We start from the raw sequence: 13,876 nt of genomic DNA, 5'->3' as shown, positions 1-13,876 counted from the left end.
GACACCACAGCAGTCAGACAGACACCACAGCAGACAGACAGACACCACAGCAGACAGACAGACACCACAGCAGACAGACAGACACCACAGCAGACAGATAGACACCACAGCAGACAGACAGACACCACAGCAGACTGACACCACAGCAGACCGACACCACAGCAGACTGACACCACAGCAAACCGACACCACAGCAAACCGACACCACAAACTGACTCCACAGGAGAAGGTAGGTGAGTAGAGGGAGAAGTCAAGGAGGCAGCATCACCAGCATTACTATTATCACATAATGCAAAAGCAGACTAATATTGGAATATTCTCACACGTGTCCTGTTTTCACAATACATGATACCATGAATGACCTTCCCATCAGCTGGACACATAACTTCCTCTGAGGGTGAGGGTAGAGAGAGAGCAGAGGGGTCTCGTGTGGCTCAGTTGGCAGAGCATGGCACTTGCAACGCCAGGGTTGTGGGTTAGATTCCCACGAGGGACCAGCATGGAGATAAAGTACAGAAATGTAACCACTCTGGATAAGAGCATCTGCTAAATGACTGAAACATAAAGCAGTATTCACTTTTTAAGCGACCGAATAAAATGCAACAAATTGCAATTAAAATACAGAGTAGCTTTATTTATAGAATACAGCATCAGTTTTTGCAAAAATAGTTCTATCATAGACAAAAAACTGTGACCCCAATGACACACTATTCAATATACACTGAGTGTATAAAGCATTAGGAACACCTGCTCTTTCCATGACATAGACTGTCCAGGTGAATCCAGGTGAAAGCTATGATCCCTTATTGATGTCACCTGTTAAATCCACTTCAATCAGTATAGATGAAGAGGAGGAGACAGATTAAAGAAGGAGTTTTAAGCCTTGAGACAACTGAGACATGGATTGTTTATCTGTGCCATTCAGAGGGTGACAAAAGTCACAACTCAAAATCAGGCAGGTGTTCTTAATGTTTTGTACACTTGGTGTATAGTGCACTACATTTGACCAGGGCCCCATCCCAGTTTATAGTAACAGAGTCTCCAAGACATATATTAACTAGCAGAAGTGTCCCGATGAAAACAGTAAAGACAGGACAAGATGAAACAGCATGAAAATAAAATAGGTGAGACTTGTCATAACAATAAACAGCATATTGTGTTCAGGAAGAAGGAAAACCGACCTGTTGAAACATGTGATGCATAATGTGAGGGTGGGGAAATAGCATGCCAAGTTGTTTTCTCTTTATTTATGTTCAAATAAAAATGTCCTCACAGTGACTGTTCAAATAAAAATGTAAGAAAGCAAACCGAAAAGGAGAACAAACAGCACACTGGGAACAGACGTCTAGCTTCGATTTACATGTGGTCAAGTTGTCAAATAATGTGAATTCAACGTGAAATTAACAAAACATTTCACAATGTCATTTGATTTAGGTTAAAAGTCGGGTGGGGGAAAAAAATACAAAATGACCTTACGGGGAGGCAGGGTAGCCTAGTGGTTAGAGCATTGGACTAGTAACCGCAAAGGTTGCAAGTTCAAACCCCCGAGCTGATAAGGTACAAATCTGTTGTTCTGCCCCTGAACAGGCAGTTAACCCACTGTTCCCAGGCCGTCATTGAAAATAAGAATTTGTTCTTAACTGACTTGCCTAGTTAAATAAAGGTCAAAACAAACGTTGATGACTTTTTTCAAATCCAATCAGTTTTCTATGTTGATAACGTCATCACATTGAGCTATTTGGTTGAAATGTGGAAACAACGTTGATTCAACCAGTATTTGTCCAGTGGGAAGAAATTGGTCATCTACTTTTATTCTCTGATCAGAATGGACAGTAATTCAGGATTACACGTAACAATGTGGAAGTGCATTAACTAGTCCCAGATGTGTTTATATCATCTTGTGACCTCAAACAGACTGGGACCCAGGCTAGAAGTGATTGGAAAGCATAGAAAGAAAAAGCATGTTTGTTTTCAACTGTCCCTCCTACTCTGGGAATGTCGCTGTCAACTATCTATCAGTATTTATACATGTAATGCAGAGATGGGCACCTCTGATGGGGGTGGGGGCCACAACAAATCTGAAAGCTGCAGTGGCTAGCGGGTCTGCGTACCCATATTCATACCCACACATGTAGTCAGAGCTACATTTTTGTTGTTAGTGGCCCCCTCTTGACAGTGGAGATAATCTATATATATCTTTTTTATTGTTAATTTCCTGCAATTATACAATATATAGAGAAAATGTTGTACTTTTAAAATAAGTTTGATGCAATTCTACTTCTTGCCATGTGGAGTAGAGAACATTTTGCAATTTTATAACTAATTCCATGCAATTCTACTAATTTTGCTGTGGGGCGGAGAGAAAGATTTGCAGTTTTTAAGCTAATTTCCTGCAATTCTACACATTTGGTTAATATCCATGGGCACCTTCAGTCTGTAATTTGACCATGATTACTACAAGTTTAGATAGCTGGATAGACTAAATTTACAAATCTAAAAAATGTAAATTGACACGGGCTAATTCAGTGACTGTCAGTGACTGACCTAAGACAAAAACTGCTGATGCACAACCAAATGTAAAAAATGCACCATGTGTATTCTACTATTCTTACTCTCAACAGTCAGTTGAGACCCCAAAGGAGTTCACATTTTTTAAATGCGTTATTATTTATTAATTTTTCCGTTTTTGGAAATGAATGGGCCGCGGTCCCTGATCTAATGCAAATGAAGGAACATAAACATACATTTGAGTAAAGTACACATAAGTGAATGAAATGGGTTATGTCCCAAATAGCACACTACTCCCTATACTGTACAGTGCACTACTTTGGATTACAGCCTTATGGGTGCTGGTCAAATGTAGTGCACTATAAAGGGAATAGGGTGCCATTTGAGACGTAGGCATGAACTATGATGCTTGAAACTTAACAAGGTTCATCGTAGTAATGTCTTTGATAGGCCATTGTGGAGCAGGTTTATAAAATATTTAAATGGACACGGATTTCCTGATTTATCAATAACTCAGAGATCTCTTAACTTTAAGGCCTCCCGAGTGGCTCAGCGGTTTAAGGCGTCACTACAGACCCTGGTTCGGTTCCAGGCAGTATCACAACCGGCCGTGAATGGGAGTACCATAGGGCGGCACACAATTGGCCCAGCGTCGTCTGGGTTGGGCTGGGGTAGGCTGTCATTGTAAATAACAATTTGTTCTTAACTGAATTGCCAGGTTAAATATATATATTTTTAAATGTGTGTGTTTCTTTGTTGGTGAAATGGTGCTTTATTTATTTAAACAGCTCAGGACATCTGCTGGTATATGTAACATGTACGTAAAAATGTCATTTCCATGACTTCTTCTGTCCGTTTCTATGCAATAACACGCTTTGTTGACCACATGTCCAACTCATCAAGAATTGATCTAAAAACACCTGCATTACAATGTAAATATTTACTGCAAGGTTCCTCTAACCTTCTTTGTCTGCATCAATAGGAATCATATGCCTATTTTTCACATATATATTTTATAACACTACCGTTTAAAAGTTTGGGGTCACTTAGAAATGTCCTTGTTTTTGAAAGAAAAGCACATTTTTTCTCCATTAAAATAACATCAAATTGATCAGAAATACAGTGTAGACATGGTTAATGCTGTAGCATATTCACATACACACATTGTTTGGTGTGTATTCCCCAATCACTGATGTCAAACTGATGAAATGCAGTTATGTGAAGTACCTTTCACTTTGTTTTAATACTTGTCAATGTAAAGATACCTTTTCACAGTAAAACTGGAAGAATGTAAATAACCTCCAGCTTTTGAGAAATGAGTAGATGTGTCCTTTCTGAATCGCTACCAAATTGTTGTGGATTGTGGATTGTCTTCATATTATCATGCCCTTCACCACCCAGACCCAGATTAACCAAAAAGACATGAGATCCCTCTCAAGAGTACCTCGGCAGTAAATTCAACATTCTGGTCAATTCCTATATCCTAACAAATCAACATTCCCATAATCCCCCTCTGTAATGCTTCCTTAGGACAGTATTCTGACTTGAGATCCGCAACCTTAACTCAGATTTCCGTGCAAATTGCCCATTGACGTCAACGAATGATTTACATGCAAATCCGAGTTACTTGTGCCTTTTTCAACTCTGAATGGTTCCCCATAGTAACCAGATGGAACCTAAACACAGCAGAGAGACAGGGAGACATTTATAAACTATACTGTAGCAATGGGGTGGTAGTTGGGTCTAGGTCTAATCAGACTTGTCCTTTTTCTTTGGTGTGACTTTACTGGCTACAGCAGACCCTACCGCCCCCACTCCCCCTGTCACCATGGAAACGCTGCCCTTGACCAATCCCACGCCGGCGGCCGGCACGCTGGTCACCACCGTCTTGGTGATGTCATAGCTCTTACAGCCCACCCAGGCCACGCCTCCCCATGTCGCTCCGACCGCCCCTTTGGTCATGTTGAAGAGACCTCCGGTCACCCTCCAGATGACCCCCGCCTCGGTCTTAGGGTGGTCCTTCTCTCCATCTGCAGGGTGAATGGTGGCAGAGAGAAAGAGAGAGGCAGGGAGAGAGAGAAAGAGAGAGGCAGGGAGAGGGAGAAAGATAGATAGATAGATAGATAGATAGATAGATAGATAGATAGATAGATAGATAGATAGATAGAGAGAGAGAGAGAAAGACAGAGGCAGGGAAAGGGAGAGGGAGAAAGAGAGATATATAGATAGAGAGAGAAAGAGAGAGGCAGGGAAAGGGAGAGAGAGATATATATATATAGATAGAGAGAGAAAGAGAGACAGGGAGAGGGAGAGGGAGAAAGAGAGATAGATATATATATATATATAGATAGAGCGAGAAAGAGAGAGGAAGGGAGAGGGAGAACAAGAGATAGATAGATATATAGATAGAGAGAGAAAGAGAGAGGAAGGGAGAAAGAGAGATAGATAGATATATAGATAGAGAGAGAAAGAGAGAGGAAGGGAGAGGGAGAAAGAGAGATAGATATATATATATAGATAGAGAGAGAAAGAGAGAGGCAGGAAAGGGAGAGGGAGAAAGAGAGATAGATATATATAGATAGAGAGAGAAAGAGAGAGGAAGGGAGAGGGAGAAAGAGAGATAGATAGATATATAGATAGAGAGAGAAAGAGAGAGGCAGGAAAGGGAGAGGGAGAAAGAGAGATAGATAGATAGATAGATAGAGAGAGAAAGACAGAGGCAGGGAAAGGGAGAGGGAGAAAGAGAGATAGATAGATAGATAGATAGATAGATAGATAGATAGATAGATAGATAGATAGATAGATAGAGAAAGACAGAGGCAGGGAAAGGGAGAGGGAGAAAGAGAGATATATAGATAGAGAGAGAAAGACAGAGGCAGGGAAAGGGAGAGGGAGAAAGAGAGAGATAGATAGATATATAGATAGATAGAGAAAGACAGAGGCAGGGAAAGGGAGAGGGAGAGGGAGAAAGAGAGATATATAGATAGAGAGAGAAAGACAGAGGCAGGGAAAGGGAGAGAAAGAGAGATAGATAGATATATAGATAGAGAAAGAGAGAGGCAGGGAGAGGGAGAAAGAGAGATAGATAGAGAGAGAAAGAGAGAGGCAGGGAAAGGGAGAGAGATATATATATAGATAGAGAGAGAAATAGAGAGACAGGGAGAGGGAGAAAGAGAGATAGATATATATATAGATAGAGAGAGAAAGAGAGAGGCAGGGAAAGGGAGAGAGAGAGAGAGAGAAAGAGATCAAGAGAAAGACAAAGAGAGTGTAAAAAAAAAACAATTTATAGATGAATCATTTGTGTCTAGGTGCCTGAAAGAAAGTTCCAGATGAAAGCTTTCCATGAGTTTTCTCAATGGTGTTTATAGCGGTACATTAACATTCCAGTCCCTCAGAGGAACAAACAGGATCACTGACTACATTAACGCCAATCCATCAATCCCAAATGGCACTTCATTCCCTACATAGTGGACAACTGTTGACCTGGGCCTAATTAGGCTCTGGTCAAAAGTAGTGCACTATGTAGGGAATAGGGTGCCATTTGGGATGCAAAGGGACGCTGGGAAATGTAAGATTGATGTATTGGAGCTTTTGTAGTCAGTGGTCCTCCCTAAAGTACAACATCTCAATACGAAGATCAATGTCACATATCTGATATTTATATCTGCATGTAGCTCAGCGGTTAGAGAATTGGGGCAGTAACCGAAAGGTTGCTGTTTCAAATCCCAGAGCTGGCTAAGTGAAAAATCTGTTGATGTACCCTTGAGCAAGGCACGCAACCCTAATTGCTCCTGTAAGTCGCTCTGCATAAGAGCTTCTGGTAAATTACTCAAATGTTGAATGTACCTAGGGATGGAGGAGAACGTTCTTGTCTGCTCTAAAGCCTCAGGTCTACATGACCTGGCTGATGACTCAAGAGTTCACATTATTATCTCTCATTCCGTTAGCATCTTCTATTTAAGTCACAATATAATTGCTAGGGTTTACCTGGTCACTAATAATAGGGACAGTTTTCCTTCACAGTGGAATACAAGCCTGTTTAAATAAAAAGCTTATTAGTGGAAACTTCGCTCTACGGCTTGGGGGAAATAAAGGCACCTATAAAATGGGTTATGGTGTTTCTGGTCTATGTATGGCGTGTGGCTGGAGTGAACCACAATGCATGTCCATGGCTGTTTTCACTGCTTACAGCTGACACACTTTCAAAGTGAATGGCACTAAAGTGGTTGTCTGAGTCATAGGCCAAGGCTTTAAAATGTGGCATAAAATATGGACTGAAAAAGTTTTTAAAATAAACTTTATGAGAGAGTTACAGAGAGCGAGAGAGAGAGCGAGAGAGAGAGAGAGAGCGAGAGCGAGAGAGAGGTCCTTGAACTTGTAATGGTACTCTCCAAAGTGTACCACACTAATAAATGTCTAGTGAAGTCATTATCACTCCCTGATTAATGCATTGTCATTTTTGGGTGAATCTAGTCCATTGACTGCACTGTGCAGTAAAAAGGCCTTTACGGCCACATTACCCAATCTCCCCATAGCCCAAAAATCATATACTACTCCACCCTAGCAGATAAAATAGTCCCTGTCACATCTTTGCATGATTTGACACAGTTCTGTTTATTTCCCCCTCTCAATCCAAGCAGAACATTGAGGTGACAGTTTTGCATGTCTTCCAGCTCCATTTCCCCTCCCACCCCCTTTTGGCTGACAAAACATGCATTAACTAATGTACTGTGGTAACTAGTGAGGGGTGAGTGGGAGAGAGACACTCAACCCAGAGTGAGCTGTTCATGTCATCCCTTTTTACACTGACAATGTCTTTATAAAAAAAACTTAAGATCTTGCTCCTTCTGCTCCTCCTCCCCCCTGCTCCTCCTCCCACCTGCTCCTCCCCCTCCCTCCTTAACAAATAATATTCAGTAGGCCTCCTATTCAATAGCCACCTGGAATAAGCCTACTACAATAGAATATAGGCCAAATGTTCAATAGCTTCCTATCCACATGAAGTACAGCTATAATGGGCTCCTGTAAAGGAGTGCGTAACTGGTGGCAGGGAAGTCAGGTGCAGGAGAGCAAAACTGGGTGATCAACGGAGCAGTTTTATTCATAAAACCACCGGAACAATAAACAAATGGGTACAAAACCCGTTGCGCACGAGACAAAACGTGCACATGCACTTAAAATAAACACTTCCGCACAAAGACATGGGGGGAACAGAGGGTTAAAAACACAACATGTAATGAGGAAAATTGAGACCAGGTGTGTGACAAGACAAGACAAAACAAATGGAAAATGAAAAGTGGATCGATGATGGCTAGAAGACCGGCGACGCCAGGCACCGCCCGAACAAGGAGAGGAACCGACTTTGGCAGAAGTCGTGACAGCTCCTGAGTGGAGCAGCGGTCTAAGGCACTGCATCTCAGTGCTAGAGGCGCCACTACAGACCCTGGTTCGATTCCAGGTTGTATCACAACCGGCCGGGATTGGGAGTCTCATAGGGCGGCGCACAATTGGCCCAGCGTCATCCAGGTCAGGGTTTGGCCGGGGTAGGCCAAGAATTTGTTCTTATCTGACTTGCCCATTTAAATAAAGGTTACATTTAAAAATATATAAAACCAGCTGCGTATTAATTTGTAGGCACGACAACAAATTCTGTCTCTTTCAATATATGGGTGTCTGGATTGAAGATAAGCTATCTTTCAGAAAACATATTGATGAGTTAGTTAAGAATGAAATGGGCTTCCTTTATAGGAATAGGGCCTATTGTGAAACAGCAGAAAACAAATCCTTCAGTAAACATTCATTACGGTTATTGACTATGGTGAAATTGTTTATATGAATACAGGTGCCACTGTATTGAGCCACTGGACGCAGTTTATCATAGCACACAGCGTTTTATTACGGGTGATAGGTTCTCTACGGGTGATACAGTGCCTTGAGAAAGTATTCGGCCCCCTTGAACTTTGCGACCTTTTGCCACATTTCAGGCTTCAAACATAAAGATATAAAACTGTATTTTTTGTGAAGAATCAACAACAAGTGGGACACAATCATGAAGTGGAACGACATTTATTGGATATTTCAAACTTTCTTAACAAATCAAAAACTGAAAAATTGGGCGTGCAGAATTATTCTACGGGTGATAGGTCCTCTACGGGTGATAGGTTCATCCCTCCGTGAAGGCTCCTAGATCGCTGCATTGCACTCTTTTTGTTTATAAATCTTTCCAGCACACAGTACACTTCCACAATACCTTACTTCATTGTTAACCTGCAAGATGTATGAGCTACCAGACTCGGTTTTCCTTCGATCTCCACTGAGTTAGTTAAATCTGATTTTAGTTTTTTTGCACATTACTTGTGGAATAATCTCCAAAGTTCTCTAAAATTGGAAGAGTTGGTGCCTCTAGGGCAATTCAGACGGCTGATTGAGGACCTTTTTACTAAAGAATGTGTCTGTTTTCTATGATTGTTTTGCTTTTCGTGTATTGATGTGTCTGTGTATATTGAATTGTGAATTGATGTGTGTAGGGAAGGGAGTCAGTTGCACAACTGAACACATTCAACTGAAATGTGTCTTCCGCAATTAACCTGTTTATCAGAGAGGTGCAGGGGGCTGCCTTAATCCACGTCCACAGTATCGGCGCCCGGGGAGCAGTTGTTGTTCTGGGGTTAACTGCCTTGCTTAAGGGCAGAATGGCAGAGTGTTCCAACTTGCCGGCTCTGGGATTCGAACCAGTGAGCTTTCGGTTACTGGCCCAACTCTCTTAACCACTAGGCCACATGCCACCCATATAGTGTATATTTATGTGTATGTTTGATACAGGGCTCATCTATAAAAGAGACCTTGGTCTCAGTATGACTCCCTGTCAAGGTAAAAATAATAATACAAATAAACAAATACAAGTGTGTTGGCAGGGCTGTTACCATTATGCTATTTTAGACATCTTTATCTGTGGCTGAAAGAAGCACATCCATACAGCACCTCCTACACACGTCAACCTGCGGCTCTGAATGGTAGTAGATCTGTAGTAGACCTGTATTCATAGCCACAGCAGAGGGTAGGTCTGCACCGCAAAGGGACCTGGTTAAAAGTAGCACACATTATAGGAAATAGGGTGCCATTTGGGAAGTGTGCCCTAGGTCTCTTTTTTGCTGTCAACCCTCAAACAGACGCTTCTCATGAACAATGCTGGAGGACAAGACACCAACACCAACTGTCACTAACACTCAGTACCATCTCATCCCTGAGCTGTGAGCTATAGTGTATATAGGAAGAACTGATCAAAATACACCTTATGGAACAGCGGGGACCGTGAAGAGACACACACACACACTCAGGCACAGACACACGCATACACACACACACATACACATGGATTTTGCATTGCAGATACGTGGTAGTAGAGTAGTGGCCTGAGGGAACACAAAGTGTTATGAAATGTAATAAGTTAAATTGTATATAACTGCCTTAATGTTTCTGGACCCCGGGAAGTATAACTGCTGCCTTGGCAGGAACTAATGGGGATCCATAATAAACCCCAAGAAGAGTTGCTGCTGCCTTGGCAGGAACTAATGGGGATCCATAATAAACCCCAGGAAGAGTAGCTGCTGCCTTGGCAGGAACTAATGGGGATCCATAATAAACCCCAGGAAGAGTAGCTGCTGCCTTGGCAGGAACTAATGAGGATCCATAATAAACCCCAAGAAGAGTTGCTGCAGCCTTGGCAGGAAATAATGGGGATCCATAATAAACCCCAAGAAGAGTTGCTGCTGCCTTGGCAGGAACTAATGGGGATCCATAATAAACCCCAAGAAGAGTTGCTGCTGCCTTGGCAGGAACTAATGGGGATCCATAATAAACCCCAAGAAGAGTTGCTGCTGCCTTGGCAGGAACTAATGGGGATCCATAATAAACCTAAAGAAGAGTTGCTGCTGCCTTGGCAGGAACTAATGGGGATCCATAATAAACCCCAAGAAGAGTTGCTGCTGCCTTGGCAGGAACTAATGGGGATCCATAATAAACCCCAAGAAGAGTTGCTGCAACCTTGGCAGGAACAAATGGGGATCCATAATAAACCCCAAGAAGAGTAGCTGCTGCCTTGGCAGGAACTAATGGGGATCCATAATAAACCCCAAGAAGAGTTGCTGCTGCCTTGGATCTATAATAAATACAAATACAAATAGTAGAATGTCACAACCTTACACCTCCTAAGCAACACCATACCGTGCTACATCTACAGAGTACAAGGAATTCTGTATGAATCCTCTGGAGACGTACATCATATTGCCATCAAACACAAAACATTAATACACTGCTGGTGTCATGTCTATTAATATCTAATATGACTATGGCACTAAACAGGGCTTCAGACAACACATATTATACATTCTGGAACGTCTTCGTATGTACGACAACCTCCCAAAGCATTGTTGGGAACAAACTCCCAAAACATTAGCCTGATTTTGGTCTGTAGGAAGTAGGAACAAACTCCCAAAACATTAGCCTGATGTTGGTCTGTAGGAACACGCATCAGTGGTTTGGGACCTAAAGGTTTTAAGAAGGCAGTATTCAGATACCTTGACTTTTTCCACATTTTGTTACGTTACAGCCTTATTCTAAAATGGATTTAAAAAATGAAAAAATCCTCAGCCATCTACACCTAATGCCCAATAATGACAATGCGAAAACAGTTTTTTTGAATTTTTGGAAATGTATTAAAAAAACAAAACAGAAATACCTTATCTACATAAGTATTCAGACCCTTTGCTATGAGACTCGAAGTTGAGTTCAGGTAAATCCTGTTTCCATTGATCATCCTTGAGATGTTTCTGCAACTTGGAGTTCACCTGTGGTAAATTTAATTGATTGGACAAGATTTGCAAAGGTACACACCTGTCTATATAAGGTCCCACAGTTGACAGTGCATGTCAGAGCAAAAACAAAGCCACAAGGTCGAAGGAATTGTCCGTAGAGCTCAGAGACAGGACTGTCGAGGCACAGATCTGGGGAAGGGTACCAACAAATGTCTGCAGCATTGAAGGTCCCCAAGAACACAGTGGCCTCCATCATTCTTAAATGGAAGAGTGTGGCACCACCAAGACTCTTCCTAGAGCTGGCCCGCCGGCTAAACTGAGCAATCGGGGGAGAAGGGCCTTGGCCAGGGAGGTGACCAAGAACCCGACGGTCACTCTGACAGAGCTCTAGAGTTCCTCTGTGGAGATGGAGAACCTTCCAGAAGGAAAACCATTTCTGCAGCACTCCACTATTCAGGCCTTTACGGTCACAGCAAATGAACATTCTTATTTCATCAACACTGTCAAGTACAAGTCTATTAAGGCTATAATAATGTAGAAAACAATCGAATGATTAATGATATGTAAATGTATAAATTACATTGGGTAAAGAAATCTACCTTTTGACATTCATTTAGTCTCTAAACAGCAGCCTTTGTTTGCATCCTCTGCAGTGAGCATGTAAAACACCATATACACCATGTTCTCTGCTTCTGATTGGTCCATACAAACTAATGTCAGGGGCCGATAATAAACCCAGATTCTGATGGAGCCAAATAGTCCCTCACCGTCTGTGTTCTGGAACAACCTTTAAAACCATCCTTGTCTGCGTCCCAAATTATTCTCTATTCCCTATTTAATGTACTATTGTCTAAGGTAGTGCACTATATAGGGAATAAGGTGCCATTTGGGATGAAAACCTTGTCTCTTCTTATGAGGAATCTCTCTCAGGAGGCCAGTAAATTGCAGAGGTAAGGTATGCCTGCCGTAATGCTTGCCATAAATAATAATCCCATAAAACAAAGATAATGCCTGTGTCCAAAATCACACCCTATTCCCTATGTAGTGCACTGCTTTTGACCAGTGCTCTACTCAAAAGTAGTGCACTACATAGGGAATTTCCTGATATTAGGGACCAGCCAATCAACCTGTTGAGGGTATCATACCTGTATGGTAGGCTAGTTCAATTCTACCAGGGGAGGAAGCTTTAGCAGCCTGCAGGCTAATTCAGCCTCTGCTGAGTTTGAGGGGATGAGGTTACGTCCCAAATGAAACCCTATTCCCAATTACAGTGTGCTAATATTGACCATAGTCCTCATAGGCTCTGCTCAAAAGTAGTCCACTATATAGAAAATAGGGTACCATTTGGGATGCGGCCCAAAGAGGAAGAGAATCCAGATACTGCAGTGTGGCGACTCACCGAGTCCAGACGGTCTATTAGAGACTGACACGCACACACAAACACACACACGCAAACACACACACACACAAACACACACACACACGCAAACACACACACACACACGCAAACACACACACACACGCAAACACACACACACACACACGCAAACACACACACACACGCAAACACACACACACACGCAAACACACACACACACACACTAGACAATTAGAGACTAGCTTTAATGTGAACTGCAGCTGGGAGCTGCTGCTTCTGCTGCCATGGCATCATCTCTCTCCTCTACTCTGTGTGTGTCTGCATGCGTCTATGTGTTTTACAGTGGACCCTGGTGAATCAGAAACCCAGGATACCTCTCCTGTACAATATACAGATTCTCACTCAGACCATTCCTTCTCCTCCTGCATAGTAACTACCTCATAACATCTTAATGGGAATACTGATTACACAACCAAGAGCTCCACGCTGCTATAACAGACAAATACTAGGAATAGATTGTCCACCATCTATGCGTTATCCAGACAGAAAAAAGAAATGGGCAAAAGAACATTTCGATTTAGAGCAATAAAGAAATGGAATAAATTAACTGAGCAAACTAGAAACCTTTCAATATATAAGTTTAAACAATTTAAATATAGTATATGGAAATGTTGTGGGACTATAGTAGATGAAGAATCAATATTTTTTTAGATTGAGTATTTATTGGGTCATTATGCTAGTGTATTATGTATGTTTGTAATAGTGTGTTATATGTGAAAGTGTGTTTGTATTATAAATTGTATTTTAATGTTAAGGACTCTTGGAAGATTAGTCCAAATGGGGACTAAAAGAGATCCTAATCAAATCAAAATCAAATCTACCTACTGTAACATTTCTCTAGCAGATCTCTCGTGTCGTCTTGCCAACTTGTGTTTTTGCCTATATACCGACAGCAGATGGTATTCATCCTCGGCCTGCATTGTTGCTTAACAAGTTAAATACAGCTAGAATCCTTAGTTAATACATATATTTTTTGGGACTTAATGATATATACCCATTGATTGTTGATGAATATAACTTATAAATGCCTCATGAGCTTAGTTCAACAGAACCCCAAATATAAGAATATTTTACTTGTTTGTAAACAATGTCAATATAAACAATAACGGCAGAG

The 13,876-nt window shown here is 41.7% G+C and overlaps 1 protein-coding gene across 1 annotated transcript in view; it reads right to left on the bottom strand.

Annotated features, from left to right (window-relative positions):
- Positions 1–613: 613 nt before the first annotated feature.
- LOC135509018 (transmembrane protein 263-like) overlaps positions 614–13,876 on the bottom strand; it is a 44,122-nt gene continuing 30,859 nt past the window's right edge. The window contains exon 3 of the mRNA XM_064929306.1: positions 614–4,538. Coding sequence (XP_064785378.1) covers positions 4,258–4,538 — 281 coding nt within the window. The 3' untranslated portion in view covers positions 614–4,257. The remainder of the gene's footprint in view (positions 4,539–13,876) is intronic.

This window comes from Oncorhynchus masou, chromosome 22 (assembly GCF_036934945.1).
Source record: "Oncorhynchus masou masou isolate Uvic2021 chromosome 22, UVic_Omas_1.1, whole genome shotgun sequence".
Taxonomy (NCBI): Eukaryota; Metazoa; Chordata; class Actinopteri; order Salmoniformes; family Salmonidae; genus Oncorhynchus; species Oncorhynchus masou.
Note: the sequence above shows the minus strand (reverse complement) of the source record. Positions and strands in the feature narration are given on the sequence as shown.